Genomic DNA, 26217 nt, shown 5'->3' on the forward strand with positions numbered 1-26217 from the left:
TCTCCCCTGCTATTTGTAAGGCCTCGTTGGACAGCCACTTTGCTTTCTTGTATTTCCTTTTCATTGGGATGGTTTTAGTTGCTGCCCCCTGTATAATGTTGCGAGCCTCCATCCATAGTTCTTCAGGCACTCTGTCCAGCAAATCTAAATCCTTAAACCTGTTGTTGTTTAGTCGGGGTCACCAGATGTTGGGTTGGAAATAACTGGCAGCAGAGTCGAGGGTGTCCATGTGGGAGGCGTCACAAGCTTGAGACTAGGAGCCTGTCCCTTTTATTGTATATTGGGCTCTATTGCACCATATATGCTAGGTGCTGATTGGATGCAGTAGGTTACGTGTACAAACATACATTTACAGTTTACATGCATACATACGCATCGATAGATACAGAGAGAGAGAGCACAAGAACATGACAACCTAAGATAACAACCTAAGATAGATAGGGATGTCTTACGCAGGGATTATAAGAGTGCACTTAACATTCTTCTAGTCTGTGGTAATAAACATGGGAAGTTTATAGTTAGATTAGAGGGTCATGACATCAGCTAAGCTTAGGATCTATCCGTACCAGCGCACCATGCCAGGGTCGAACAGGCAAGGCACAAAGTGTGAGCTTTTGCAGCGCCTCTGAGATATGCAGCAAGGGAACAGACAGACACACGCAAAAAAGGGGGGGGGAAGAATCCCTTTCTTGGCATACACAGGGATCCAGAAAACCCACTCTACACCTCACTTCCACTGTGTATTGATAAGGGATTTGGTTTAGATTGTATCTTACCGGCCCAGTAGTTTTTCCTACTTTCTTCAGTTTAAGCTTGAATTTTGCTATAAGAATTGAATTTTTGCTATAAGAAGCTGATGATCTGAGCCACAGTCAGCTCCAGGTCTTGTTTTTGCTGACTGTATAGAGCTTCCCCATCTTTGGCTGCAGAGAATATAATCAATCTGATTTCGATGCTGCCCATCTGGTGATGTCCATGTGTAGAGTCGTCTCTTGTGTTGTTGGAAAAGAGTGTTTGTGATGACCAGCTTGTTCTCTTGGCAGAACTCTATTAGCCTTTGCCCTGCTTCATTTTGAACTCCAAGGCCAAACTTGCCAGTTGTTCCTTTTATCTCATGACTCCCTACTTTAGCATTCCAATCCCCTATAATGAGAAGAACATCCTTCTTTGGTGTCATTTCTATAAGGTCTTGTAAGTCTTCATAGAATTGGTCAATTTCAGTTTCTTCAGCACCAGTAGTTGGTGCATAAACTTGGATTACTGTGATTGGCAGGTTAAGAAGCAGTAAAAAGCTGACTGTGGCCCTTCCACAAGTGTAGCCTAGTCAAGCACAGGCATGGAAGTTGCCAAAGATGCTTAGGGAACTGGACAGCTGTTATACAGCAGTCTTCCTTCTATTAGGTAGTGCTGCTAATGACTCTCTCTGCGCTTCTCTCCACAGAGTCCATGGGAGGCTCATCCATCTCTTTGCCCGTGGCATCGAACAGGCACCCTGTAGGCTTCCTGCTGATCCCAGAGAGGGTCAAAGCTAAATGACAGCGCAGCCTGTGACTTCTGCTAAGAATCTACAAGGCCATGAACAATGAGGAGCCACTGCCTAAGCATTGTTGGGGAATAAATTCCAGACTGGTATCTCAGGACCTGTGAGTAACAGTGCAGCTCCAGAGAAACTGTAACCAGACACTGCTGCTCCACGTTCAGATTTGCAGAAGTGCCACCTCACACCTACCATTTTAGGGTGCTGACCCTGGAGAGGAACAGCCCATGGTGCTCTGCCTGCTGTGCAGATACCAAACCCCAGTGTCCTTCTGGTCCTCATCACACTGGAAATCAGTTGGCAGAATAATTGAATATCTAGCTCAGCAGTGCAGAACCTCTGACTTGTGGGCCAAATTTAGTCTGCCAGGCTACTTCCCCCAAACCACCCCTCCCTGCTCATTTGTTCATAGACAGAAGTGGTTTTTGAGTCCCCCCTCAAGCCACTTGAAATAAATGCAAGGACCACGGTCTCCTTGTAACAACTTCCATTTACATACCAGCATCATATATAAAACTGAGAAGCAGTTTGAACAGGAATGTAACAAGTAATGCAGCAAAAGCAGAGCTAGTGCAATTGAAAGAGCAGCTTGTGTAGCTGGAACAGAGGGCAAGGGTGCTGCCTCCTGCCCCACCACAGACTTCCCCCATAGAAAGAAGCAGAGGTTGAAATGGGACACCTGGCCCAGCTGCAGCCAGCAGTCTAAGAAGGAGCGAAACTAAAGAGGCAGAGCCCACAGTAGAGAAGATGACAAGGCCCACACCTAAGCGCAGTGGATGCTGGAGGAGTGCACTGGTGTCCAGGGCCAGCAGGTGGTCCTAGGACAAAACCACCGCTTTTCAGGTGTAGGCAGCAGGAGCTGGGGCAGAGATCCCTTGGCCCAGCCTGGTCAGCTTGGCTTCTGCAGCGAAGAGCAGCTGTCACCCCTTCATACAAGCTACCCAGTTGGAGGTCACAGCTTGTGAGGATTGACCCAGCGGTAGGTGCCTTCATACTGGAACCCCACCTTCTTCATCAGCTCATCTGCCTCTGCGGGGCCACGGCTAGAAAGGAAAAAGGCTCCCCGTTAGTAATTCTGGTTGCAGCCAATAGTGAATCCATCTGAATGCTTTAGACTCTGTGGATATGAGCTGAATTTGTAATGTAAAAGTTTTTCTAAGTTGGTTTTGATGCTGTATGGATGAATGCATACAAGACTTAACATATACAGTGGTACCGCCGGTTGCGGACGGGATCCATTCCAGAGGTCCGGCCGGATCCCGAGGTTTTCACAACTGGAGAGACTGCTTCTGCACAAGCACGTGGGGCAAAAACCCAGAAATATACTTCTGGGTTTGCCACTTACGTATCCCGAAGTTTACGCAACCAGAGGGATACATAAGCAGAGGTACGACTGTATGCATGTATCTGTCTTGGAAGACACTTTGTGTTTGGTAGTTGTTTTTACAATTTTCAATGAAGTTGGTTTAAAAAAAAGTAATGCTGGATGCAGTTGTTTCCTACTTAAGGCTTTTTACATCTATAGGCCAAATGCAATTGTCTCCATCCCTGAAACAGCATAGCAGCAGCATTGATTATGATCAAAAGCTGACCAGAATCCTTTCCCCCCCCTCCCATTTTCAGACATTTATGTATTGTATATAAGTACTAAATACTACCCCCCTTTGCTGATTTCTGGGTATCATACTCACTTAAATTAGCACCCCACATCAACTATAAACATGCACTCAAAACACAGGTAAGTGTAGAAGTGCAGATGGCAGCTCCCTTTCCCAAAGCCAGGATGCCTGGAATTCTGCCATTGTCTCTACCATTGGACCAGCTCTCCTCCCAAGCCACTGTGCAGTTCCCACCATCTGGGTATCACTGGGGATCCAAGAAAGTTCACCATGCATTACAATAATCACATTGGAGAATATATTTTCCGCTCAGTTCTGCTCAATTTGTAGGGTGGACAGTACCACCAAGGCCACTCGCAGAGCCCCCGCCCCCCACTACCCAAAGCCCAGTAAGCAAGGAAAGCCTGCTGGGGGTGCAAAAGCGAGGGGAGAAGAAATAAATGGACAGGAGGGAATGGTGGGGGTTCCCCACTCTTCATTTATTTATTCCTCCTCCCGTGTAAAGTTGTGGTAGTGTAAGTAAAGTGAATGTAAGTCGCAGGCCCACTGTTTCTATTAACCAAATAAAAAATTAATTTGGTCAAATCTTAACACAAACTGGATTCATTTTAATCAAGTCCATATATAATAAAAAAGCATATAAAAACACAAGCTCTGAGACCCTTAACACAATTTGAAAAATTTATTCCACATAATGGGTAGAGGGGAGAAACGATTAGTTTCTAAATAGTACCTTATATTGCTTAATGTAACTTAAAGACCTATGGAACCTCTTAAAAAGATGGGGGAACTATATATTGGCACACAAATTCTTTCCAAGGATTGGAATAAAATATGGGTGTTGTGACCCATATTGTGAGGGATATCACACTCCATGCAAATGTCAAAAATGTTTTGTTTTGTGTTACCTGATGGTTGGAGGCGTTGCAATAAGCTTGGTGCATTTATGTTGGAAATGTAAATTGATGCAAGGTTTTTGGAATTTAATTTTGACAGAAATGATTAATATTACTAACAAAACTATTGTTCTCCAAAAGTAACATTACTGAATATTTTTTATGATACTGATGTAGATATATTGTCAAAAGAATTGGTCTTCTATGTTGTTGGCAGCTCGAATAATAATTGCAACTCAACGGAAAACAGTCCCAGACCTTACACTGGATTCTGCTTTCACTCATTCTGGAATGTGGCCATAATGGAGGAAATTATCCATCACTTCAGATTTCAGCAGGGAATAGAACCTCCAGACACTTTAAATATGATTTTGCCTTCTATACAGTAAAAACATGGTTTTCAAGATGACCCTCATCACAAACCTGGCAAATCTGGAACTAGATTGGTAACACTAATAGTTTTCATTTAGACTCTGTTATCTTAACCCAGAATGTGCAACTGTCCTCATTCTACATATCTATTATATAGTTTTGTTCTCCATGTGTTAATTTTCACATGTTGTTACAATTGCTCTGTCTGTTTTATATACATGTAAGACAAAGGTTTTTTTAATTATTATTTTTTTACCAAAAAAGAGAGAAAGCCTGAGGGCCATGGCCAAGCCCATTAAGGAGGAGGGGGCAGGAAAGGGGTTTAGGGGGCCCATATGCAGTGTTCAAAACACCCATTGTTCTAGGCACATTTTGCAACAGGGAATTTCGTTAGCAGTTTCTGAGCTCTGGGCGCAGTACTGTGCCTGAGATTTCAGATTAAAACTGCAGAGTGGAAGGAAAGGAGGACCTTTTCTGCCTCCCCACTTCCAGCTACTCTCTGAAGACTGGAGAGGACACCCTGTGAGGGGGGTGGGCAGGGGAAGGACTAGACCATGTAAAACATGAACACAATATTTTAGCTGCAGTTCATTCATTTTCAGCTTTGAATTCTTGTTATAAAGAAAAAAATGTGCCTAGGCATTCCGTTGTTGCGCCCATAACCGAGGTTTAAGGTGCCATTTCACTCCCAGCCTTCATGTCTGAGTTTCTAACACTGCCCTTATGCACATGTTGACAGCCATCACCAAGATCTCCCCTTGAAACCTCAGAGTGATGGGCCAACCATAGAGCCTGTTTTAAAAGAAGCAACTGCCATGCGTATTTAAGCTCACCCCTCTCTCTCTTCCAAACTCACCTGCCGTAGCAATAGGGAATTGGTTTGGTTTTCTCTGCCTCAGTCTTATGGAGCAGCGGAGTGAAAATTCGCCAGGCCTCACGCAGCTCATCACTGTGGGGAGGAGGAAAGTGCGGGGTTGGGTTACTGAACTCTGAAGAAGTCATCTACCTTAAACTGCAGTAGTAGTTCAAATGTTTTTCAGTCATCATGTCTTGTGGCAGAGGTGGGAAACCCGGTCCATGGGCCTCATTAGATCTGGCAGGGGTCCTCATTTGGCACATGAGGTCCTCTTACTCAAACCATTCTCACTTGTCCCACATATGTAATGTCAGCTGTGAGGCAGATAAAGGCGCAGCTGCGAACAGAGCTCAAAGTGGACTCCTGCTGATTCCTTAGCAAGTCGTGCCTGCAGACAGCAAGTCCCACTGTGCCTGTTTGCAAATGGACAAGACAGAGGGGAAATGCCCATTTGCACCTGTGGATCGAATGCAAAGTGTGCCTGCCAGCAGACAAAGCAGGGCTCCCTGGATCCCCCCAATATTTTATTCAAGGTGGTACCCCTGGGTGCCAGCATGTACCTGCGCACAAAATGCATCTGACTCCCACAGAAAACATCCAAGATGAGGCGCTCATAAGCATCTGGGAGCTTCACATCCTGTAGAAAGGAGACATGAGCAAGAGGTTGAATGTGCTGTGTACCTCGGTGTACCTCCATTTTTTGAGAGGGTGCCTTCTATTCCTTGTAACTGTCACTGGAAGAAAGAATTTGAGAAGCAGGCAGGACACCTCCTGAGCAGAACACTGCAATGCTAAGAAGCCTGGGAATCTAAAGTGCTGATCCCATATGTCTGTCTTCAACATAGTGGCTGCCACACAAAGCAATAGACTTGCATGTCTGAAAATGTGCCAGCAAGGGTCTCACTTTCCAGAAGGTGGGGAGGGTGGGTGACAACCGCACCCCTCAAGCCTCCAGACCCTTGTGGTCCCTGACAAGCTGAGCACTTCTACCCCTCCACCGCCACTACTGCTCATCTCCTCCTGCTACCAATCCACACACTGTCATGCTTCTGCTCAAAATAAAGAAACAAAATTCCGCAAGGTCTCCAATAGGTCTGCCATGCACCTTTTTAACAACTGGAAAGGAAGCCTCTTTTACAAAATTGTTATTACTCAAGCACAGAATTTGGGAGTTTCCTTAGCCTATAAAGAGAGAAACTCTTGGTACCTTGTAGCGGTTGCCATAGGTGAGGTCCAGCTCAGATTCTTCTGGGTTGAAGAACATGCCCGGCTTCTTGGTCATCATCTTGGTATAGACGGCCTCATTGGGCTGAACACGAATCACCAGTTCATTGCGCTTGCACTGGCGCTGGAAGATGTCGCCCGGCACCTCCCGGAATTGCAGCCGCACCTCAGCCTTGCGCTCATTCAGCGCCTTGCCGCAGCGCAAGACAAATGGTACTCCTGGGAGAAGCAGGTTCAAGAGGGAAAGAGACAAGTTGGGGCTCTGATCCCTGTTATCTCCCCCACCAGTAGGCCTGGCGCCCCAAATCAAGGATGTCCAGGCGTTGGTCTTTTACCCCTCCCTCTTTCCCTCCCTCCTCCTGTACCTACCATCCCACCGTTCGTTGTCCACGTAGAGGACAGCGGCAGCAAAGGTAGGGGTGGTGGAGCCCGCTGGGACTGTGGGGTCATCCAGGTAGCCCTTCTGAGCCTCCCCTTTGCCAGAGGGATCTCCCACATACTGACCAAGCACCACATTCTCAGGCTTCACCTCCGAGATACACTTTAAAACCTTCACCTGGCAGAAAGACATGAACATGGTCTGAGAGCCTCACAAACTACCAAAAGTGATCTGAAAAAGGTGGTGTGCGTGTGTGTGTGCGTGCGCGTGTGTGACTGTGGGGACTCAAAGCTAAGAACTCAGTATTAACATAAACTGCTTACTTCTGGGCAATTTCAAGATTACAAGTTTCAGAATTAATCTCCTACATGGAAATGGCAGATGTTAATGTGCCACACACATTTCTCCAGTGGGCACTGGGTTCCTGTGGCATGTACACATGGCAAGACACATGTGCACCAACCATTCATGACTGAGTCCCTTGCGTGAGCACCATTTCCCACCTATAGGTGACAACCACACAGAAAATTAATCTTGGCTGAAAATGCTCTTCTGAGTACCAGGAAAGGATAGAAATCCTGTGCCCCAAAATAACTAGCCTAGTCTGACAGCCAAGGGTGCTCAGCCACTATGGGGCACCAGCGTCTCCACTCAGGGCTTGTGAGCAACACCTTTTCTATTTTGTTTTCTTCTTGTGATCTAAGAGGATTTATATACCACTTCAACCTCATCATCAATGACCCATCATCAATAAACAGTTTAAAAACCAATACAGTATACATGTCTGAGTAGGCTTGCCTAAGCAGAGAAGTTTATAGTAAGTGTCAAAAACAGCACAACCCAAAGGCCTGCCTAATGTTAATTCTGAAGAGAGTGGACCTTCCCAAGGCAAGCGGGCAATTCATTTTCAGTTGGAAGTGAAGGAAGACAGACACAGAAATAGTAACTTGCTCAAGGTCATTCAGATCAGAAGTGCTGGGTCCAAATTCTAGTTCCCATCTAAGACTCAGTCCTAGACATGCTCCTACCTTTTCATCACGAACATCATTGGAGTTGGTAGAGGTTGGTTTCTCCATGGCAACCAGGCAAAGCATCTGGAGCAAATGATTCTGCATTACATCCCTGCAGAGGTGGCAGAAGGAATCAGTATAAAGCTACAGGAACAGTACTGAAATCACCAGTCATGCCCCTCTCTCAGTCATCACCATCCCTATGCGCTTCCTGCTTCTGTTTCTGGTGGCCTGGTGCAGCCTAACTGTGAGGTTTCCTTGTATATCTGCACACAAGCAGCGTCTTGAAAGCAAATGGGGTGACTGGAACTGGGGCCCAGACAAGCATGAGGATCAGCAGAAAAACCCATGTGGCTGTCCTCTGCAGCAAGGCAGTCTGCACAATAAATTTGACAGGAGCACAAAAATCATAGAAAGCTGGGTTAGGTGGAGAATTTCAAAGCCAAACTATATTTTATCTGGGCAGATATGGGGTTTCTGCTTCATCTGTCATCTGGGTGAATTACAACTCTGTGGAATTTTAGTGCCACATCTGTGGATCACTGTAGTGGTTTGCACACCTCAAACACACCAAGTAAATGATTCTACACCCTCCCTCGCCCTGTCCCCCCACTCTCTCACCGGATAATACCAAACTCATCAAAGTAGCCACCCCGTCCCTCAGTGCCAAATGGCTCTTTGAAGGTCAGAATGACACAGGCAATGTTGTCACGGTTCCAGATGGGGCTGAAGATCCGGTTTCCAAATCTGCAAATGAAGGGGGAAATGACCTGAGACTCAGGCTGAGGCTGCAGGGCAGAGATGCCCCAGTGAGCAGCAGAACAGAGGGGCTCCACCAAACACTACTCCAATGGAGACCATACCCTGTCCCTAATCCACTTGAGAAGGTGCTTTATTGGCAGAAATTTGAAGAGACTTATGAAGCACATGGGTAGAACCAAGCCTGAAGGCATTTGTCAGAGGACTGAACAAAAAGTGCCTGCTTGAGCCCAGGTAGTTGCTGCCGAGGTCCCATGTACACCCACTGCCACAGCCTTTGAAAGCTGTCCCCCAAATTCCTTGTTTTACCTGAGCACCATCAGGTTTTGCACCATCTCCTTGCCCAGGTAGTGGTCAATGCGGTATATCTGGTCTTCACTGAAAAGTGCGGAGATGTGATTCGACAACTTGTCAGAGCTTTCCAAGTCCTTGCCAAAAGGCTTCTCCACAATGACACGGTTCCAGCCCCTGGAGAATTGGGAAGTAGAAGATGGCAAAGGCCAGTTTTAAATGTGGGGTGTTACAAGGTAGTGTGGGGGTGTGAATCTAAGTGAGTCCTAGAGCCCTCTCCTCATACTGCACATGCACATACCCCCCCGAAAAGATATGTGAATCAAGCAGATTTTCATAGGTGTGAATTATTTTTCTTTGCAATATTTATTCCATTTTTACCGGCCTTCATGAGGTTCAAGGTGTTTTGCAGAGCTCTGAAATCCTACACCAGGATAACCACAAGTCTTGCTCAGCTCTTCTCCAGTTTCCAAGGTCACCAGTCACAGCTGATGCATTTTTAGCCATACATTTTCAATCCATTTCCCCCCACCAGCTTATTTCCTCCTGCCAAATGTTTTCATTAGTTTTCAATATAGCAAAATACAGATTCAACCAACATAACTTGTATAACCAATGGGTAAGGAATGTATGCACATTTTACAGTACTCCTCCAGTTTATTTAAAAATAAACATTAAAAGCACAGAATCTCCAGATATCACAGCCCATTTCAGTGATGTGTTCAACAGTTCTGCCTTTAGCAGTTCTGCACAGCAGGCCTTCCACCACCAATTCTCAAACTGTCACTTTGAGATGGTTTACAAATTGGTTTTGAGGCACATGAATATCAGCTCCCAGGAGTGGCTTCCTTGTAAGTATACTGGCCAGTACCATAAGCTGGGAGTTCGGCAGCTCCAAGACATGCCCCTCTGTTTCTTTCCAGAGTGCACTTCTTCCATGTTACACAAGCTGCTCAGTGCATGTGAGGGATCTGCATTCACACGGATCAGGTATAAATCAGCTCTGAATGAACTGGTTTGGGGGTTCCAGCTTCAGCTCCTGGGAAGATGACAAGCTAACCTGATTGCTCTGACCTCCTTCCTCCCCATTTTAGCAACTTGAAGCCATCCAAGAGCAATTAATTACTCCAATAACTAAAAGCATAAGAGCAAAAGAAAACTGCTGATAAGCTACTACTTTGAAGTGAAAGACAGAGCTATAAATCTACCTACAGAGGAAGAAAAACAAGCTTCTAGAATGGCTTCAAAGTCATCTTACTCCTCAAAAGAAGACTGTGAATCTCAATAGGGGATTTTAAAGCAATTGATTATATTTAGAACTCAGTGAGAATGGATATAGGGCTAATCTTCTAATTAGCTTTAAGTCAAGTTTTATGATTGAGTATTGCTGTATCAGAAAACTTAACAAAGATATTACATGCATGGAATAATAAAGAAATGAGATATAGGTTTTATTTCCTTTTATAAAATACTTTACTGATAACCCTGAAGCATGGCAACTACTGAAATCACAGACTGGACTTTGACAAACTGATCCATCCTGGAGGGGAGAGGAGTGAGTTGGGATTTTGCTTTGTAGCCATTTCTCTTCTTCTGTAATTCTTATATAATGGAAATAAATAAAACTATTTTTATCTGGTTTTTTTTTAAAGAAGAAGAATGACCTGGTTCAAAACAAAGGACAGGCTGGAAGTTCTGGCTCTTGCTCAAGAGAGTAAGCGAAGCACCTCAAAAGAAGAAAGAGTCATAGAAGCCAACGGCATCCTTTGGGCAGCGATGCCAATGAATCAGAGGCCGGGGACCAGCACGCTCTACACTACACTGAATGAAGGGCTGGGGATGGCAGGCTTGCATGTTATCTCCTGCCCTGGATGTACATACTGAGGCCAGGAACGGCTCACACCTTCCATGACAGCAACTCTTGCCTCGTCTTCATCGAAGCTGGACTGACATTTAGGGCTATTTTTACATGCATCACGTGATGGCAAACTTGGAGCTTGCCACTGACTGTGTGCTCAAGAGGGAACAAGCCACAGCCAGTTGCTGTTTCCTGGGGACTACCTGTGCTAGTAAACCAGTGGCAGAGGTAGCAGATTCCGGAAGCACTCTCTTCATCCCACTGCCACCATCTGTGCCATGAAGATCACTGCTGTGCTCACTCCTTGCTCTTTTAATTACAGTGGTACCTCGGGTTACATGCGCTTCAGGTTACAGACTCCGCTAACCCAGAAATAGTACCTCGGGTTAAGAACTTTGCTTCAGGGTGAGAACAGAAATCGCGCGGCAGCAGGAGGAGGCCCCATTAGCTAAAGTGGTGCTTCAGGTTAAGAACAGTTTCAGGTTAAGAACGGGCCTCCGGAACGAATTAAGTATGTAACCAGAGGTACCACTATCTGTTCTTGCTATTAGTGTATGTGAGTTTATGCATGCAAAGAAAACGGACAAGAAAGGGTTAATTCAGGTGTGTTTGTCCTGCACCTTCAGCTGCTCCTGAGTGAGCAAACTTGTGTGAGTGAGTCAGAGAGTGACCAAGCAGAAAATGAAGTAAAAAGACCCTTGTGTTTCTAGAAAGGTAGCCCCCGCCCTTCGGCTAGAACCTAACGTGCTGGACTGCTGCAGGGAGCAAGTGTTGCTGGAAAGACCTTTTTTTACTTTTGCCATAGGCTGTCTGTTGGGAATTAACAGCATAGTAGGATTACTATACGCTACAACTGGATGTAACTGCTAAGCTGAGGAACTCCATTATACCTGTCCGTTAAAGAACTGACCCTACCCAAATTGTCCAACGTTTTTCTTTGACACCTCCATTCTGGGTTTTCCATTTGCATAATCTGGTGGCATGTCATTGGGTACTCTGCACATGCCCCAACACTCGCTCTCCCTACCTGCCCACCTGCCACCCCACGTAACAGGATCAGGAGAGCCAGCAGAAGGCTTTTCCCACATGACTGGAAGGGGCCCCCTGCAGACGGCCACCAAGGGAGGGAGAACTCCAGCCAGACTCGGCCTCCTCTGCCTGAGCAAACTTGCCCCAGTGCCCTCCTGCTAGCCCTGCCCCCACCCTGGCTCCCTGCCAGGCCCCAAGTCTTACACAGTGCTCATGCAGCTCTCCCGGATGTTGCCGGTGACGTCTGCATAGACGCTTGGCGGAAGGGCCAGGTAGAAGAGGCGGTTTGCCTTCTGGCCATTGTGAAGGCTGTTCAGGTGAGCATTCAGAGCTTGGAAAGAGGCCCGGTCGTCATACTTTCCTGAGACATAGGAGTTGCGGGCAAAGAAGTCGTTTAATTTCTCTTCTTCTTCAGGGGTGGCCTGGAATGATATAAAGATCTGTTATGCTGCAAGGAGGAGGGCTGCCTGTACACCCCCAATCTTTACGTCCTAAGAATGTTTCAAATTGCCCAAGACAGGAGCCGTTTCCCACCAGCCAGCCAGGCAGAAGAGATCAGCTTATTAGCAATCACTCCTAGCGGCAAATGCAACAAACTTAAGCATGTGAACAAGTCCTGTGGGCTGAGGAGGCAGCAGGTGAGGAGGAAAGTCTCACCTTGAGGTGTGGCTGGCTCTGTTTGCGGATGTCGGCAACAGTGAGCTGGGACCGGGCATAGCCCACCACGTAAGTGTCATCAGGAAGCAGCCCATCGCGGTACAGCCACCTGCATGGGAAATCAGAACAGTCCCAGTTCAAGCGGGCAGCCACATGGCAGAAGGAAGGCAAAGCCTCAGGGGCAGTGAACTTACCAGACGGTTGGATAGATCTTCTTCTTGGCTAGATCACCCTGCAATTATGAAACAGAGGGGGGGGGGAGTCATCATTATCACAGAAAGCATAAGATAAAGAATGTGTGCTGAGGCAAAGGCCGAGGGGTGGCATGTATGGGGTGGAACTCAAGTGACTCAGAACAGAAAAGTCCCTGTTTAAATCCCTGCTTCCAAAGAGCCAGCCTGCTCTTTTGAGCTGGGCTGAGACTCCAAGAGAGAGAGAGGAACAGCCTTCCTTCCAAATCCCCATGCACACGACCACTGGTCTAACTGAAGTATATGGTCATGTAGACACACTGATAATAATCACCAATTAATTCCTGCTGGTATATCTGTGGTCATCAGTCAATAACTGAGGAAAGAAGAGTTAACCAGCCGTAAGATGCAGGCTCCTCCTGCCTTTCCTAAATCACAGGAAGGAGAGGACTCCAGTCTTGCACTGCGGTTAGCGCAGGATGCACTGCACCACCACACTGCAATCTCCCATAGTTCCCTGCTCCCAAAGCACTGGCACTGGGGTTGGCAAGGGGAAGGACGAAAGGCAGCCCATCTCTGCCCTCGCATCTTTTCTGAAGACCTGACCACACTTTATAGAACCAGATTTGGGGGACATTCAGGAAGTATAGGAGGTTTGCACCAAAAGCTACAGCTTGGCCTTCCACTGCCAAACCCCTCCCTGACACGGGTGCTCACTCCTTCCTCCAGCCTGAGCTCCTCCCTGTGCCTGGCAGTGCCACGCTGCATGAAACACCCCTGGCAGTCGCCTTTGTCCTTCCATCACATGGCAGGCAGCAAGCTTTGTTACCATTGGCAGAAAGCCCGGCTGCAAACCTGCCTAGTCATGCAGCATTAGCCCAACGGGTGCCCATGCCTGTGGGCTTTTGGTCCAGCCCCTCATGTTTGAGGAGCATGTTTGAGTCAGCAGCCGATCAGCTATCTGGTTGCTAAGCAGCAGAACACCCTGCGTGCCACCTCAAAGACTAACACCTTTATGCAGGGCGAGGCCCCGTGGACACAGAGTACACATGTTCCACGGAGCCTCTTTCAAAAGACTCACCCTGTACATCCAATCAGGTCAGACGTGTCCAATGAAGGGAACTGTAGTCCATCAAAGGCTACACCAGAGTAAATCTGTCAGTCTTTAAGGGGCCACAAGAGAAACTTGGAGTTTTTTCTGCTACCAGAGATGAACACTTGCTCACATTCATCCACTATGAATCTTGCACCTCCTCCGCTCCCCCTTTTTCTTCATTCTACTGTTAAAATGTCACAGATGATTTATTTGTTTCAGGGATTTTATATGCCACCCTTCAGAATATTTATCCCAAGGTGCTAGGAGGAGGAAGCAATTCTGTTTTCCAGGTCAGAAAATAGTGAAAAGTTCTGTGACATATCCCAGCAACACCCCCCCCAAAAAAACAACAACAACAAAATCCCCTGGAACAACCCAAAATGCAACTCAGATTACCAGGATCATAATGTTTCCGGGAAAGAGAAAGGCATGAAACCTGGTGTTGAGCGTAAGAGGCTATGGCCTGCACGTGGTCCAAGGAGGAAACACCTGGCTCCTCCTCCAATCTGCCCAGGAGGTCCTCTGAGGTGGCCACTGTTGAGGCTGTGAAGATTTACGGCATTCTTGGTGGTGGCCTTTAAAGCCTGGCCTTTAAAGATCAAATTTTAAAAACTGGGTTGTATTCAACTAAGTTTTACTCAGAGTTGATCTATTAAAATTAATGACCCTAACTTAGTCAAATTTATTACTTTCAATGGGCCTACTCTGAGTAAAACTTACCTGACTGCACTCTTTCTATTCAGGAAGGCTTTTGTCCTCCAAGATGGTTTGAATTTCTGCTGCTGTACTGTTTGATTTTGCTGGTAGCTAACATAAATGCTGGGACACGGGTGGCGTTGTGGATTAAACCACAGAGCCTAGGACTTGCCAATCAGAAGGTTGGCAGTTCGAATCCCCGCAACAGGGTGAGCTCCCATTGCTCGGTCCCTGCTCCTGCCAACCTAGCAGTTCGAAAGCACGTCAAAGTGCAAATAGATAAATAGGCAGGAAGGTAAACGGCGTTTCCGTGTGCTGCTCTGGTTCGCCAGAAGCGGCTTAGTCATGCTGGCCACATGACCCGGAAGCTGTACGCCGGCTCCCTTGGCCAGTAAAGCGAGATGAGCACCGCAACCCCAGAGTCGTCTGCAACTGGACCTAATGGACAGGGGTCCCTTTACCTTTAACATAAATGCCAAGCATTTTTTTTTTTAAAAAAAACCCTAATATTTTATTAATGCTTTTATTGATTTTTTTTATGTGAATCGCTTTGAGAGATTTGTATTAGCCTGATAAGCATTAGGAATAAATATATAACCAATAAAAACAATTAAATAGGTCTGTTGCCCATTATGTGCCCTCCTAAGAGATTTTCAAGGGTTCTCTAGAGATTGATTTTTATAAATCCAGGTGCCTTCTGACCCAGAAACTCCCCTCCTAAACCCAGATGTCCTTATTCAGAGGGGAGGGGAATGCTGAAATGTTGTTTCAACAAGCTGCATGGCAGGGCCAGCCGCACCCCCAAACTCTTTTTGCTCTATTGTGTGCACAACCTTTTAATCTCTCACTGTACAGGAGTCCAAGCCCGCCCTCATCTTTCAGCAAGAGGACTATGGCTTTCTCCTGCCCTGAAAAGAGGTTTGCCTGTTGCAAAACACAAAACCTTTGTGAGGAGCCCTGGGGCGGCTCCCTGGGCATGTTGGGCATGTCAGCAAAGGTCTGGGCGCCCAGCCCTGCCTCCAGGCATCAAACCAGCATTCCTGGCTTCTCTGTTCTTCAGCTCAATAAGCACGAGCAGAAGTGTGTGAGAAAAGAAAGGTTCCTCAATGAAATTGCCAGGTGGCACAGAATAAGCCACATCTCTGCCCATCCCAAAAGGTTTTCCAGTCCCAGAGGTGGGGTAGGCATCCTTTGTGCCCCCCAGTCCTGATTTAACATTTTAATGCATTTATTTTCAAGTATTTCTATATACTGCTTTTCATCAGAAAAGATTGCAAAGCAGCTTACAAAGATCTGGCTGTAGAAAGCTCTGCAGCACTGGGCAACGTCTGCCACACCACCAGGTTTAGAATAAAGAACTGGATGACCTTGTGCCCGCTTGCTTACTTAGTCCGAGGCCACCTCAGCTCCTGGCAACCAGCACCCCCTGGCCAACCCCAGAGGCACCATTTGCCTGAAGAACGTGTAGCCAGGGCTGCTGCTGCAACAAAGAGACGCGGTCTTCAAAATTCACCATTCACCAGGCACGTTCCACACCTGCTCAAACATGAGCAAGCCAAGATTTCTGGCTGCTTGCTTTGTACCTGAGCTAGTCTGTGAGAAGTGGAGAAACTTCTCTCAGTTTTCCTGGCCTGAGCCCTGCAGAGCTTGCATCAGAAAGACTGTCTGGGCTGCTTGGGCATTGGGTGACAAGCAGAGGAGGTGGATGTGAAACTCTGAGGGAGCCGCCTCCCCGCCCACCCACCAGAGCCGCCTGGTGGGAGCAAAGAGGAGCTGTGCGCTTAGGATTATTAGGGCAGGCAAGAGGGAACCCATGGTGGCAAAGGGAACCGCTGTACCTCCCCACAGTGGTGGAGGGTGCGCTGTGGTTCCCCGCAGCAGCAGAGGGCTTTGCCATGCCTCCCTGCAGCGGCAGAGGGTGTGTCACGCTTCCCTGCAGCAGCCAGACTAATTGCATATTAGTTCGTGCTTTTGGGGGGAAAGAAAGAAAGCACTGCTGCATTGGAGATGGCAATTAGCCATTCTTTTTTTGAGCCTGTAGCCCAGGTTCCAGGAGTATTTTGGCTCCTAGTTTTTATACCTGAGTTTGTAACACTGTGGACATGAGAGGGCATCAGAGGTGGGAGGGACAGAGGCTGGGGCTGCCACAACACACCTGACCACCATTCGAGTCTCCCCTGGGTGCCATGGTGTACTGGTTGGAAACCACTGAAGTAGGTTAGCAGTGCTTAGCAGCAGTGGCGTAGCGTGGGGGGTGCCAGGGGTGCGAGCCGCACCGGGCGCAACATTTGGGGGGGCGCAAGTCCAGAGGGAAGGGACAAGCAATCGAGGCTTGGTTGGGGGGAGGGATCGTCGTCTCCGTTTGGCTGGCCCCCCTCGAGGAAGCGGGAGGGAAAAGAGCCGCGCAGCAGCAGCAGGGAGGAGGAGGTGGAGCAGCAAAGCCGGGAGGAGAGCGGGCCCGTCCAGGAGGAGGTGCGATGCTCGGGACCGATCGGGGCTCCGGTTCGACAGGCGCCGGCGGCCGGCTACAGCCTGCCGGCCCGCGTCTTCCTTCCCCCTCGGAGAACTCAGCGGAGAAGGGCAAAACTAGTTTGAGTTGGTTCTGCGGAGTCTCTTTGGCTCTGGCGCCCCCCCTACCGCTTGTCTCCCTCCTGCCATACCAGTCCCAGGGGGCACCGACCCCCCACATTGACCCTAACTTCCATGTGGTTTGCTCCTGAGTAGCCTCTGGTTGGGCAGAAGAGCTTGTCCACCTGGAAAGGCAGCCCACCTAGGAGAAAGAAAACTCTTATCCTAAACATCTGCTGCCTTGGGAGAGATCTCCCAGTGGTGGAGTTTCCTTCCTTGGAGGTTTTTAAACAGGTCGGTTGGCCACCTGTCATGAATGCTTTAGCTGAGATTCCTGCATTGAGGGGGTTGGGCTAGATGACCCTTGGGTCCCTTCCAGCTCTGTGATTCTATGAGAGAAGAAAAGGCTCAGGAGTAAACACTACACAAATACCGAGTGGAGTCCCCAACATGGTTGGATGGCACCTGGAACACCTTCATCAGTGAGGCCGAGAGGGGGGCTGTCATCTGGGCAGCAGTCAGTGGCGTAGCGTGGGGGGTGCATGCAGGGGGTGCCGGCCGCATCGGGCGCAACATCTGGGGGTTAGGGTTAGGGGGCGCAAATCCACGAGTTAGGGGGCGCAAATTACTTTCCTTGCCCCGGGTGCTGACAACCCACGCTACGCCACTGCTTAGCAGTAACAGATCGCCCCATCAACAGTACAATACAGACTCCTCTCCCCCCTCCCCCGCCGTGGATCCCCAAACATCTATCCCCAGACCTTTCTTGAGCCACATGGCTTCTTTTCGTTTTGGCCTCAAAGTACAATGCCCCACTGCTGCTGCTACAAGTGCCAGTGACCTACAGAAGCCCTCGCTTTCCCTGTATCCACCCAGGGCTAGAAGCTCCTTATCTAATGCAAACACTACTAAGTCAACTACCTGCTGTGACCTGGGCCAAAAAGGTGTGAAACATCCAGGACACATGAGGTTTGCAACTGGATGGAGTGTGGGCACACAACTTTCTTTCTATGTGTACTTGTTGCTACACAGGTCAGGTGATCTGTTTATTGCCTTTGCTAAGAACCTCCTGAGCTGGTGCCAGGAGCTTAGCCTGCAAGTCTCCCTGCCTCTCCCTTGTGAGCCACCTGCTAGGGCTGCCAGCTCTAATCAGCTTAATTTCTACTTAAGAGGTGGAGCCGGTTCTAATGTGCAGCTCTGCAAATTGAATGCACACTTGCTTATTTCATTATTTATTTGCTATCTGGTTCTCATTTCTTACCAGTGTTGAGAATACAGTGGTACCTTGGGTTAAGAACTTAATTCGTTCCGGAGGTCCGTTCTTAACTTGAAACTGTTCTTAACCTGAAGCACCACTTTAGCTAATGGGACCTCCTGCTGCTGACATGCTGACGGAGCACAATTTCTGTTCTCATCCTGAAGCAAAGTTCTTAACCAGAGGTACTATTTCTGGGTTAGCGGAGTCTGTAACCTGAAGCGTTTGTAACCTGAAGCGTATGTAACCCGAGGTACCACTGTACCCTGATATTCTGCCATCAGCTTTGGCTGGTGGCCCAGATGCATACCTTTCTGGACAGGGATAGCCCGGGTTCTGCTGTCTATGCTCTGGTAAACTCTAGGTTAGATTACTGCAATTTGTTATACATGGGGCTGCCTCAGAAGACAGTTCGGAAACTTCAGCTGGTGCGGAATTAAGTGTCCAGTTTGCTTACTGGGGCAAGGCAGTTCAAGCATATCACACCAATCCTGGCCCAGATGCACTGGCTGCCCATTAGTTTCTGGGCCTATTTCAAAGTGCTGGTTTTGACCTTTAAAAGCCCTTCAACAGCTCAGGACCACAATACCTCAAGAACTGCCTCTCCCCCTATGAACTGACCCAGACCCAGCAATCGTCAATTGAGGCCCTTCTCTGTGTGGCTCCTTCATGAAAAGTCTGGAGGGTGGCAACGTGAGAACAGGCCTTTTCTGTGGTGGCTCCCCACTTGTGGGGTGCCCTCCCTAAGGAGGCCCACCTGGCACCTTTGTCACATATCTTTAGGCACAAGGCGAAAACATTCCTCTTCTCCCAGTCCTTTGGCTAATCTATGGCCTCTTAAATGTTTTTTGGGGGAGGGGGGATTATTGGGCTTTTCGTTTAGTTGTTATTATGTAGTGTGTTCTGTATTTTATGTTGTAAACAGTCCTGTGATTGCCTCATGAAGGGCAGTATAAAAATTTAATAAAGAAATAATACAAGAAATCAACACAGAAGGATTTCTCCCTCTAACAATGAGTCTTAGTTTTGGATGATTAGACTGTAGGTGCCTGTCTCATACATCGATATTTCTTAACAGACAGCTATGTTATGCTTTAGGTAATATGCAAATTTAATTATTATTTAATTGACTAAACAAAGAGACACTTGATCAACTAAAAATTTGTTAAAGCTGCTAACAGGCTTAGTGGTTACAAGTTACAGACATCAAATCTGCAATTCTCATCTAATTCCGTTTCCAGGCCTCAGCTTTCTCACCTGAAGCACTTATAAAAACCTTGTTCACCATTCTTTCCCTGTCCTTAACCTTAAAAGCAAAGCCCAGCTACCGTTTGATCCCCCCCCCCCCGTGTTGCCGGACTGCAATACTCATTTCCTTGGCTTCCAGCGGTGCTGACAGAGACTAGTGGGAGTTGGTGACCCAGAGCTAGAAGCTCCAGGTGAGTCCCCTCTGCTTTAAAGTCTAGAGAGGGAAAGAATAATCTTGGTGAGTATTTAGACAGGCTACTTACTGTAGAGGTTGTGTATGGTGTGGAACCCTCACTTTTGTGCCACAAAGCCTGATCCTGTCACAGGCATTTAGAACTGGCTTGGTATTCCAACCAATACACAGTATACACACCAATACACTTTGGCTGCAATCCTAACCACACTTTCCACAGAGCAACCCCCATTTAATTCAAGAGGTTTTGCTTTTGAATCGACACAGGAGGTGTAAGCTACCAGAACACAGCAACTCCAGGGAGGAAAGGTAGTAGCAAGCAATACTTCCTTGTACATTTTATTCTTCCCTGCAGTTCAGGGCTTCTGCTCTGCATTGGCAGGTCCAGTTCAAGCCCTGGCATCTCCAGGCAAGGCTGGCAGAGGCCCCCACCTTCAACCCTGCAGAGTTGCTGCGAGTTAGTGTAGAGATAGACAAGGATGAGTCAGAAGGAACCAATGATGTGATTCAGTACAGGGCAGCCTCCTATTTGCCCGGTAATCTCCCTTGGTTAATTGCATGGGCACTGCCTTGCACAATGGCCTAAAAGATCTCAGTCATTCACAGTTCTTCTTGAGGTGATATATACCTGTGTCTAAAGTACACCACTTCACGAGGCAAGGTGAAGCAGCAACCTTGCGGGTGCCCCCACCCACGCCCCCTGCTGCCTCCGCTACTGCCATTGGCGCTGAGTTCCATTGAGATCCTATGAGATCACTGTTATCTTTCATTTCTACAGCACTTTGTGTTTTTAAGGGGGAGGGATATCCAAGTGGTTTACAACCTACATTAAAGCATCAAATAAAACAATCCAGAATAAAACATCACTGAAGAAAGTCTGAAACACCTTAAAAGCCCCACAATTAACGGAAAACTAAAATATTATTGTAAGATTTCAAAACAAAACATTACTAAAGGAAGTCAAATACGAAGTGCACATTTAAAACAGCATAATTATCAAGAGAATAAAATAGTATAATAAGCATAGAACATATCTGCTGCTGTCGCTGCCCATCTTGTCAGCTGTGGAAGCTCAGGCTGGATGTCCTGGGTCTGCTCCAAGAGGCAGCCAAGATGGTCTCTGGCCTCTTCAGAAGCCTCCGCTTTTGTGGCGAAGTCAGTCTGGGCCACATGGGAAAAGGCCTGCAAGGCAGAGGGCAGGTCTTCCCAGACTCACAGCCAAGGCGGTCTGGCTGAAATCTCACAAGCCCTTGTCAGAACCCATGGTCATCACCTCTGCGCAACCGAGATAAGGCATGCTGCAGCAGGAGGAGCACATCCCGCTTTGACTCAGGTAGCGCTTCAGACGGCAGAACACCAGGAAGAACTGAGCTCCACAAACCTGCATTTAGAAAACTATGTCATAGTCTTGTCTTCTCCCGGAAGCACTAATTTTCTCTACGTAGGGACTGTATGTGAGTACGCGTGTACAGTTTGTGTAGTATATGCACCCCTCTCAACCATCTATATGTTTACTACCTCACTGGGAACTAAGGCAAAATCCTTGCTATGAATGGCAGCAGCAGGACAAGAGCCCTTAAAAACATGACGTGCTTTATCACACTGTCATTTCCTGTGACTAAGATTCTGAGCGGCAGTTGCTGTTTAGATGCAATTCTAATCTCCCAATCCTGCTAGTCTTTACAAATTAGTAGTGACCAAAAGGCAAGGCCTCATTTTTCCAAAACACCTGTTGTTTGTTGGCGATCATTCCTTTGAATCAGCTAGCTAGTTGCCCGCAATAGCCTTAACACCGCTGGGGAAAGCTGGCATCTGGAACTACCCTAACTAACACTCGGGTGCATCCAGATGGTTCAGTCTTGGGGAGTGAGTGTGCCAAATATGTGCTTTCAGACCAAACACCGGCTTGCTGCTCAACCACATGCCTGACAGGAACAGGCTAGACTGGCCACGTTGTGTCTACGGTCCACAAGGCTAACAACAGAGGTGTCCTGGTAGAAACCGTTTCTGTTTTCCCCAAGAATGCTGTCTGTCCTTTCAATTATATATCATGGCTCCAAACTGGTAGCGTTTTCATTCACTGAGAATAAGCAACAAAGGAAGACTGCTACCTCCCCACATACCAGAAGGCTCGCTTCCCTCTTTTACCTACGGAGAGCACCACACCTTGTTCCCCAGTGACTCAGCAAAAGCTGGAGCTTCTCCTTTTGCTAAAGTTGTGCTCCCTGCGCCTTGAGCACTCAGACGGCTCCTTCTCTCTCCTGTGTGATGAACTGCAACCGTGCAGAAGGCGGCCCAAGTGGTCTTAGGCCAACCCACTCCAGAATGGAAAACAGGAAAGAGACTCAAAGAACAGAGATCCAAGAAAAAAGCAGAAGGAAATCATTTTGGCAGCACCATGCAATTCACCAAAGTACAGGCATGATTTGTACTTATGGCGGAAGGCTCCAAAATGCCATGAATGTGCCTGAGGCCAGAAAAAGCACAGGCACCTTTATTTTAACCAGAAGAAATATAAAAGAGATGCAGTCATACCTCGGGTTAAAGTAGATTCAGGTTGAGCGTTTTCAGGTTGTGTTCCGTGGCGACCCAGAAGTAATGGAACGGGTTACTTCCGGGTTTCGCCGCTTGTGCATGTGCAGACGCTCAAAATGTCACGCGCATGCGCAGATGTGGGTTGCATTCTGCTCAGGATGCTAACGGGGCTCCGGAACGGATTCCGTTCGCATCCAGAGGTACCACTGTACCACTGTGGGTCTTACGACTGCATCTTTCATCCTCCAACCATTCCCATTTAGCATCACTCCCTCTCATCTTTGGACAGTCCTCTTCATTAAACAGTTATAATGTAACACATTTGTGAATTAAATGCCCTTAAACATGGGCAGAGTGCATTTCCTGCTGCTGAACTGCTGAGGAAATGCAGCCTATTCCAATGGAACTGAAGACTGGGGCTTCATTCCAGGGTAGACAGAGGGCTCCTTTAAACCTCTGTGCCTCTCTTTGTAAACTGAAAGGGTCCACATCTCCCTTGCCACTATTCCCAGAACAAAAAAGACCTTTAACAGCAACTAACAAGTATAGCTTATGTTGGTATTCCTGACAGTACCCTTATGACAGCACCCCATTATCTTGCTGCACCCACTCATTTTCATATTTATTTATTTCATATTTTTAAAGAAAAAAATCAAAGTGGTTTACAGTATATTGTGTGTGTGTCATCTTGAACATGAAAGGAAACAAAGACACAAGGTGGGCTATGACTCAGGAGTAGCAACGTAAGAACCACCTGCGGAATCAGGCCAATGGCCTGTGCAGTCCAGCCTCCTCTTCACTCGGGGCAGCCAGATGCTGTGGGAAGCCGCAAGCAGGATCCAAGCAAAAGAGCAACTCTCCTCCTGCGCCTTCCAGAAGCCGGCATTCGGAAGCTCATTGCCATCAATAGCCTAACTGGTCTAATCTTCTTTCCAAGCCATCTAAGCTGGTGGCCATCACTGCCTCTTATGGGAGTCGAAGTTAAAGTGAAACTATGAAAAGAAGCACTTCCTTTTTTTCTGTCCTGGATCTTCCAACATTCAGCTTCGCTGGACGTCCCCAAGTCTAGTGTTATGAGAGAAGGAGAAAAACTTTTCTCCTTTTCCCCTTTCTCCGAGCTACACATAATTTTATGAACTTCTTACTTCCCTTTTGTCTAAACTAAGAAGCCCCAAATGTTGTAACCTTTCCTCAGAGAGGAGTTGCTCCAGCCCTTTGATCATTTTGATTGCTCTTTTCTGAACCTTTTCCAGCTCCACTATATCCCTTTTTTGCTGAAGCAACCAGGACAATACACAGTATTTCAAATGTGGTCACACGACAAAGTATATTTACAGGGATTAAGTTTTGTGAGTGTAGTAGGTTTGATTCTCACTGCAATTGCTCCCCAGCAAAACAATCCCTTGCATAGGCAGGGAATATTTTGCAATCATAGCAAGGGGACAGAATGGTGAACAAGCCAATGGTGAGGAGCCAAACCACTTTAGGCTGATCTTTCCAAGCACTGGATTACCAACACATTGCTAAATCCATGCAATGCCAGGATTAGCCACCTACCCCTTCAAGCATGCTCACAAACTCCAGAAGGGATGCTGATTACACACCACACGGTAATTGCTGTGCAGAGTTATACAACAGCTTCCCAGCGCAAGGAGGCACTTATACAAGGGGCAGGAAGAGAAGCCAGTGGCTGCTTCAGGGCAGCGTGACTGAAGCACCTGTTTTTGGTATTTGGGCCACACCAGCATCCTGTCACCAGGCACAAACCTTGTGTGGCTGTGAGTCACAGCTCTGGAAGGGAAGATGCTAGACTGGGTCAAAAGGGGGTGGGGGAGGAGAGCAAAGTGGGACCACAGCAGAGCCACTGCTGTGATGGGAAACAGCTGGTGGCTCAGTGGTGGAGTGATGAAAAATGCAAGAGATGACCCTCTGGAGTTCCAGGCTGATCCAACAGACTAAGGAAACGTGAATGTTCCTAACACAATCCAGTTCCCTTTTCAACAGAAAGCTTCTACTGAGGCATAGTAACACACGGCATGGGATTTGGGATTCCCACCCACTGAAAAAAATCATCTGTGTCAAATTCTGCCCCCATAATATGTGGGTTCAATTAATGAAATGATTTTAGAATGTTGTATCATTTTACTGTTGTTAGCCCGGCTTCAGCTGGGGAGGGCAGGATATAAATAAAATTATTATTATTATTTATTATTATTATTACTGATGTAATTGGGTGGTGCCAGCAAGAAAATGTGCAACATTATGATGTCAGAACAGAAGACATTTTTAGGTCACACAAAATTTCTCCCCAACCTGAAAGTTTTGAGGAAGAAAAAAGAAGAGGGGATGAAGAAACAGATGCCTGTATTGTGACGTAAACACTTGCATCCTGCTTTTAAACACTAGTTAGAATAAAAGTTAAGTTACATTCTGTGGCAACTTTTTCTCAGTGCTGGAGTACCCTCCATCCCTATTGGTTTTAATAGTCTACTGATTTATTTCTATAGTTTTAACCTCAAAGTTCTATTGAGCTACCTCAGGCTCCTTTAGAAGGAAGGTGAGATACAAATTTAATGAATGAATGAATAGCTTAGAGTGCTATAAACAAAAAAGCCTCTCAAATACAATTATAACAATACATTATTTCTTTATCATTATGTTCCTCCAAGAAGTGCAAGGTGGTCACATTGCTCCCCCCTCCCCTTATGAAGACCAGTCACAGGATAGATTTGGGAAACCCACCTCCATGCCCTGGGCATATGGCCAATGGAATGGAGGGCCAGCCCCACTCACCTGTTCCATACCTGTGTGTACCTTTGCCATTTCCCATGCCCATTGCACAGCCATATAGCCATCTAGAGATCAGGCCGGCCACGCTGGAAAGTTTTGTCCCAGTTTTGGTTTTATTTATTTCATAAAATTTATATACTGCTAGATGACAAGAAAAGACCTCAAAATAGAAAGATCCTAAAACAGAAGGATGCCTACAGTATATATCAGGTCCGCAGTGGTCCAAAGGAACAAAACTCACCGAAGCCCCCAGGATGATGAAGATGTGGGTGTCTGACTTTTGGAAGTCATTCCCTTTGCACAGCTCTTCGCGAAGCATCCCACAGATGTCTGTCCGAGACAGCTTCTCCGGTGGTGGCTGATGATGGCTCATGGTGGCAGCCTTGTCTCCTGAGGAGAAAAGGTGTCTGTCAAAGGCGGCTCCTCCCCCCTTCTTCCTGACCCGATCCCCTCCGGCAGGTGTTGCTCAGGTGAGCAGTTCCTCCTCCACCCCTTTCCTGCCAAGGCACCCGTCTCAACGTGGCCCGAGCAGGGCTGCTTGGCGGGGGTGGCTCTGGGGCACTTCAGGCATTCTTCTCTCCCAATACAAGCACTGACAACAGACTTCCTCAATATCCACTTGGCTTCTCTCCCGCTACTCAGGTCCAAGACGATGAGCTGAAGACCAGAGCAGAAAAGTGCGCGGGGCCCAAGGGAAGAAGACCCACCAAGGGCTGCCAGGAAAACACGTGGGTCGCATCTCACGGCCTGCCAGCGCCTCGAACCCGGGAATCAGAGGCCGAGCGCATTCACACGGGCGGGGACGAGGGCGGCGGCTGGACTGCGCGCACCGCTCCCCGGAGAAAGCGGGCGGAGGCGGCGAAGCGGCTGCCAGACCCGGGCTGCCCGGGGGGGAGCCGCGCCGCGGCCGGGCGGGAGACCCCTCGGGGGTCGGGGGCTGCCTGCCCGCCTCGCTCCTCCGCGGCCTCCTCCCGACCCTCCGCCCGGCCCGGCCCGCGCCTCTCCCGCTCCGCCGCCATCGCGGCCCCCCGCCCGGCCCCCCGCCCGGCCCCCCGCTCCTACCTGCTCGCAGTGCCGGCGAAGCCCCGAGGCGCTCCTCGCTCACGCTGGCGCGGCTGCCCATGGCCCGCCCGCCCGGCCCGCCCTCGCCCCTCCCGG

General features: G+C 47.9%; 2 protein-coding genes across 6 annotated transcripts in view; one reads left to right on the forward strand and one right to left on the reverse strand.

The window, feature by feature from the left end:
- The window catches only part of LOC310668113 (ceramide kinase-like), a 26937-nt gene extending 22623 nt beyond the window's left edge, over positions 1–4314 (forward strand). For 4 of the 5 annotated variants that reach the window (XM_083421071.1, XM_083421072.1, XM_083421074.1 and 1 more), the window contains exon 13: positions 1442–4314. In XM_083421071.1, the coding sequence (XP_083277197.1) occupies positions 1442–1532 (91 nt within the window). In that variant the 3' untranslated portion in view covers positions 1533–4314. Of the gene's footprint in view, positions 1–1273 lie in introns of all 5 variants that reach the window. The other variant, XR_014506621.1, reaches the window with a different exon arrangement.
- Positions 2010–26217, reverse strand: G6PD (glucose-6-phosphate dehydrogenase). Its single transcript, XM_083421070.1, has 13 exons — positions 26122–26217; positions 25301–25449; positions 12682–12719; positions 12488–12596; positions 12035–12252; positions 8962–9120; positions 8515–8640; positions 7912–8005; positions 6874–7060; positions 6488–6723; positions 5841–5917; positions 5281–5373; positions 2010–2580 (listed from the first exon to the last, which is right to left on the reverse strand). The coding sequence occupies exons 1-13, from the start codon at positions 26180–26182 to the stop codon at positions 2490–2492; spliced, it is 1638 nt and encodes a 545-aa protein (XP_083277196.1). The 5' UTR covers positions 26183–26217; the 3' UTR covers positions 2010–2489.

Source organism: Podarcis tiliguerta (genome assembly GCF_965153285.1).
Source record: "Podarcis tiliguerta genome assembly, chromosome: 17".
In the NCBI taxonomy this organism is placed as follows: Eukaryota; Metazoa; Chordata; class Lepidosauria; order Squamata; family Lacertidae; genus Podarcis; species Podarcis tiliguerta.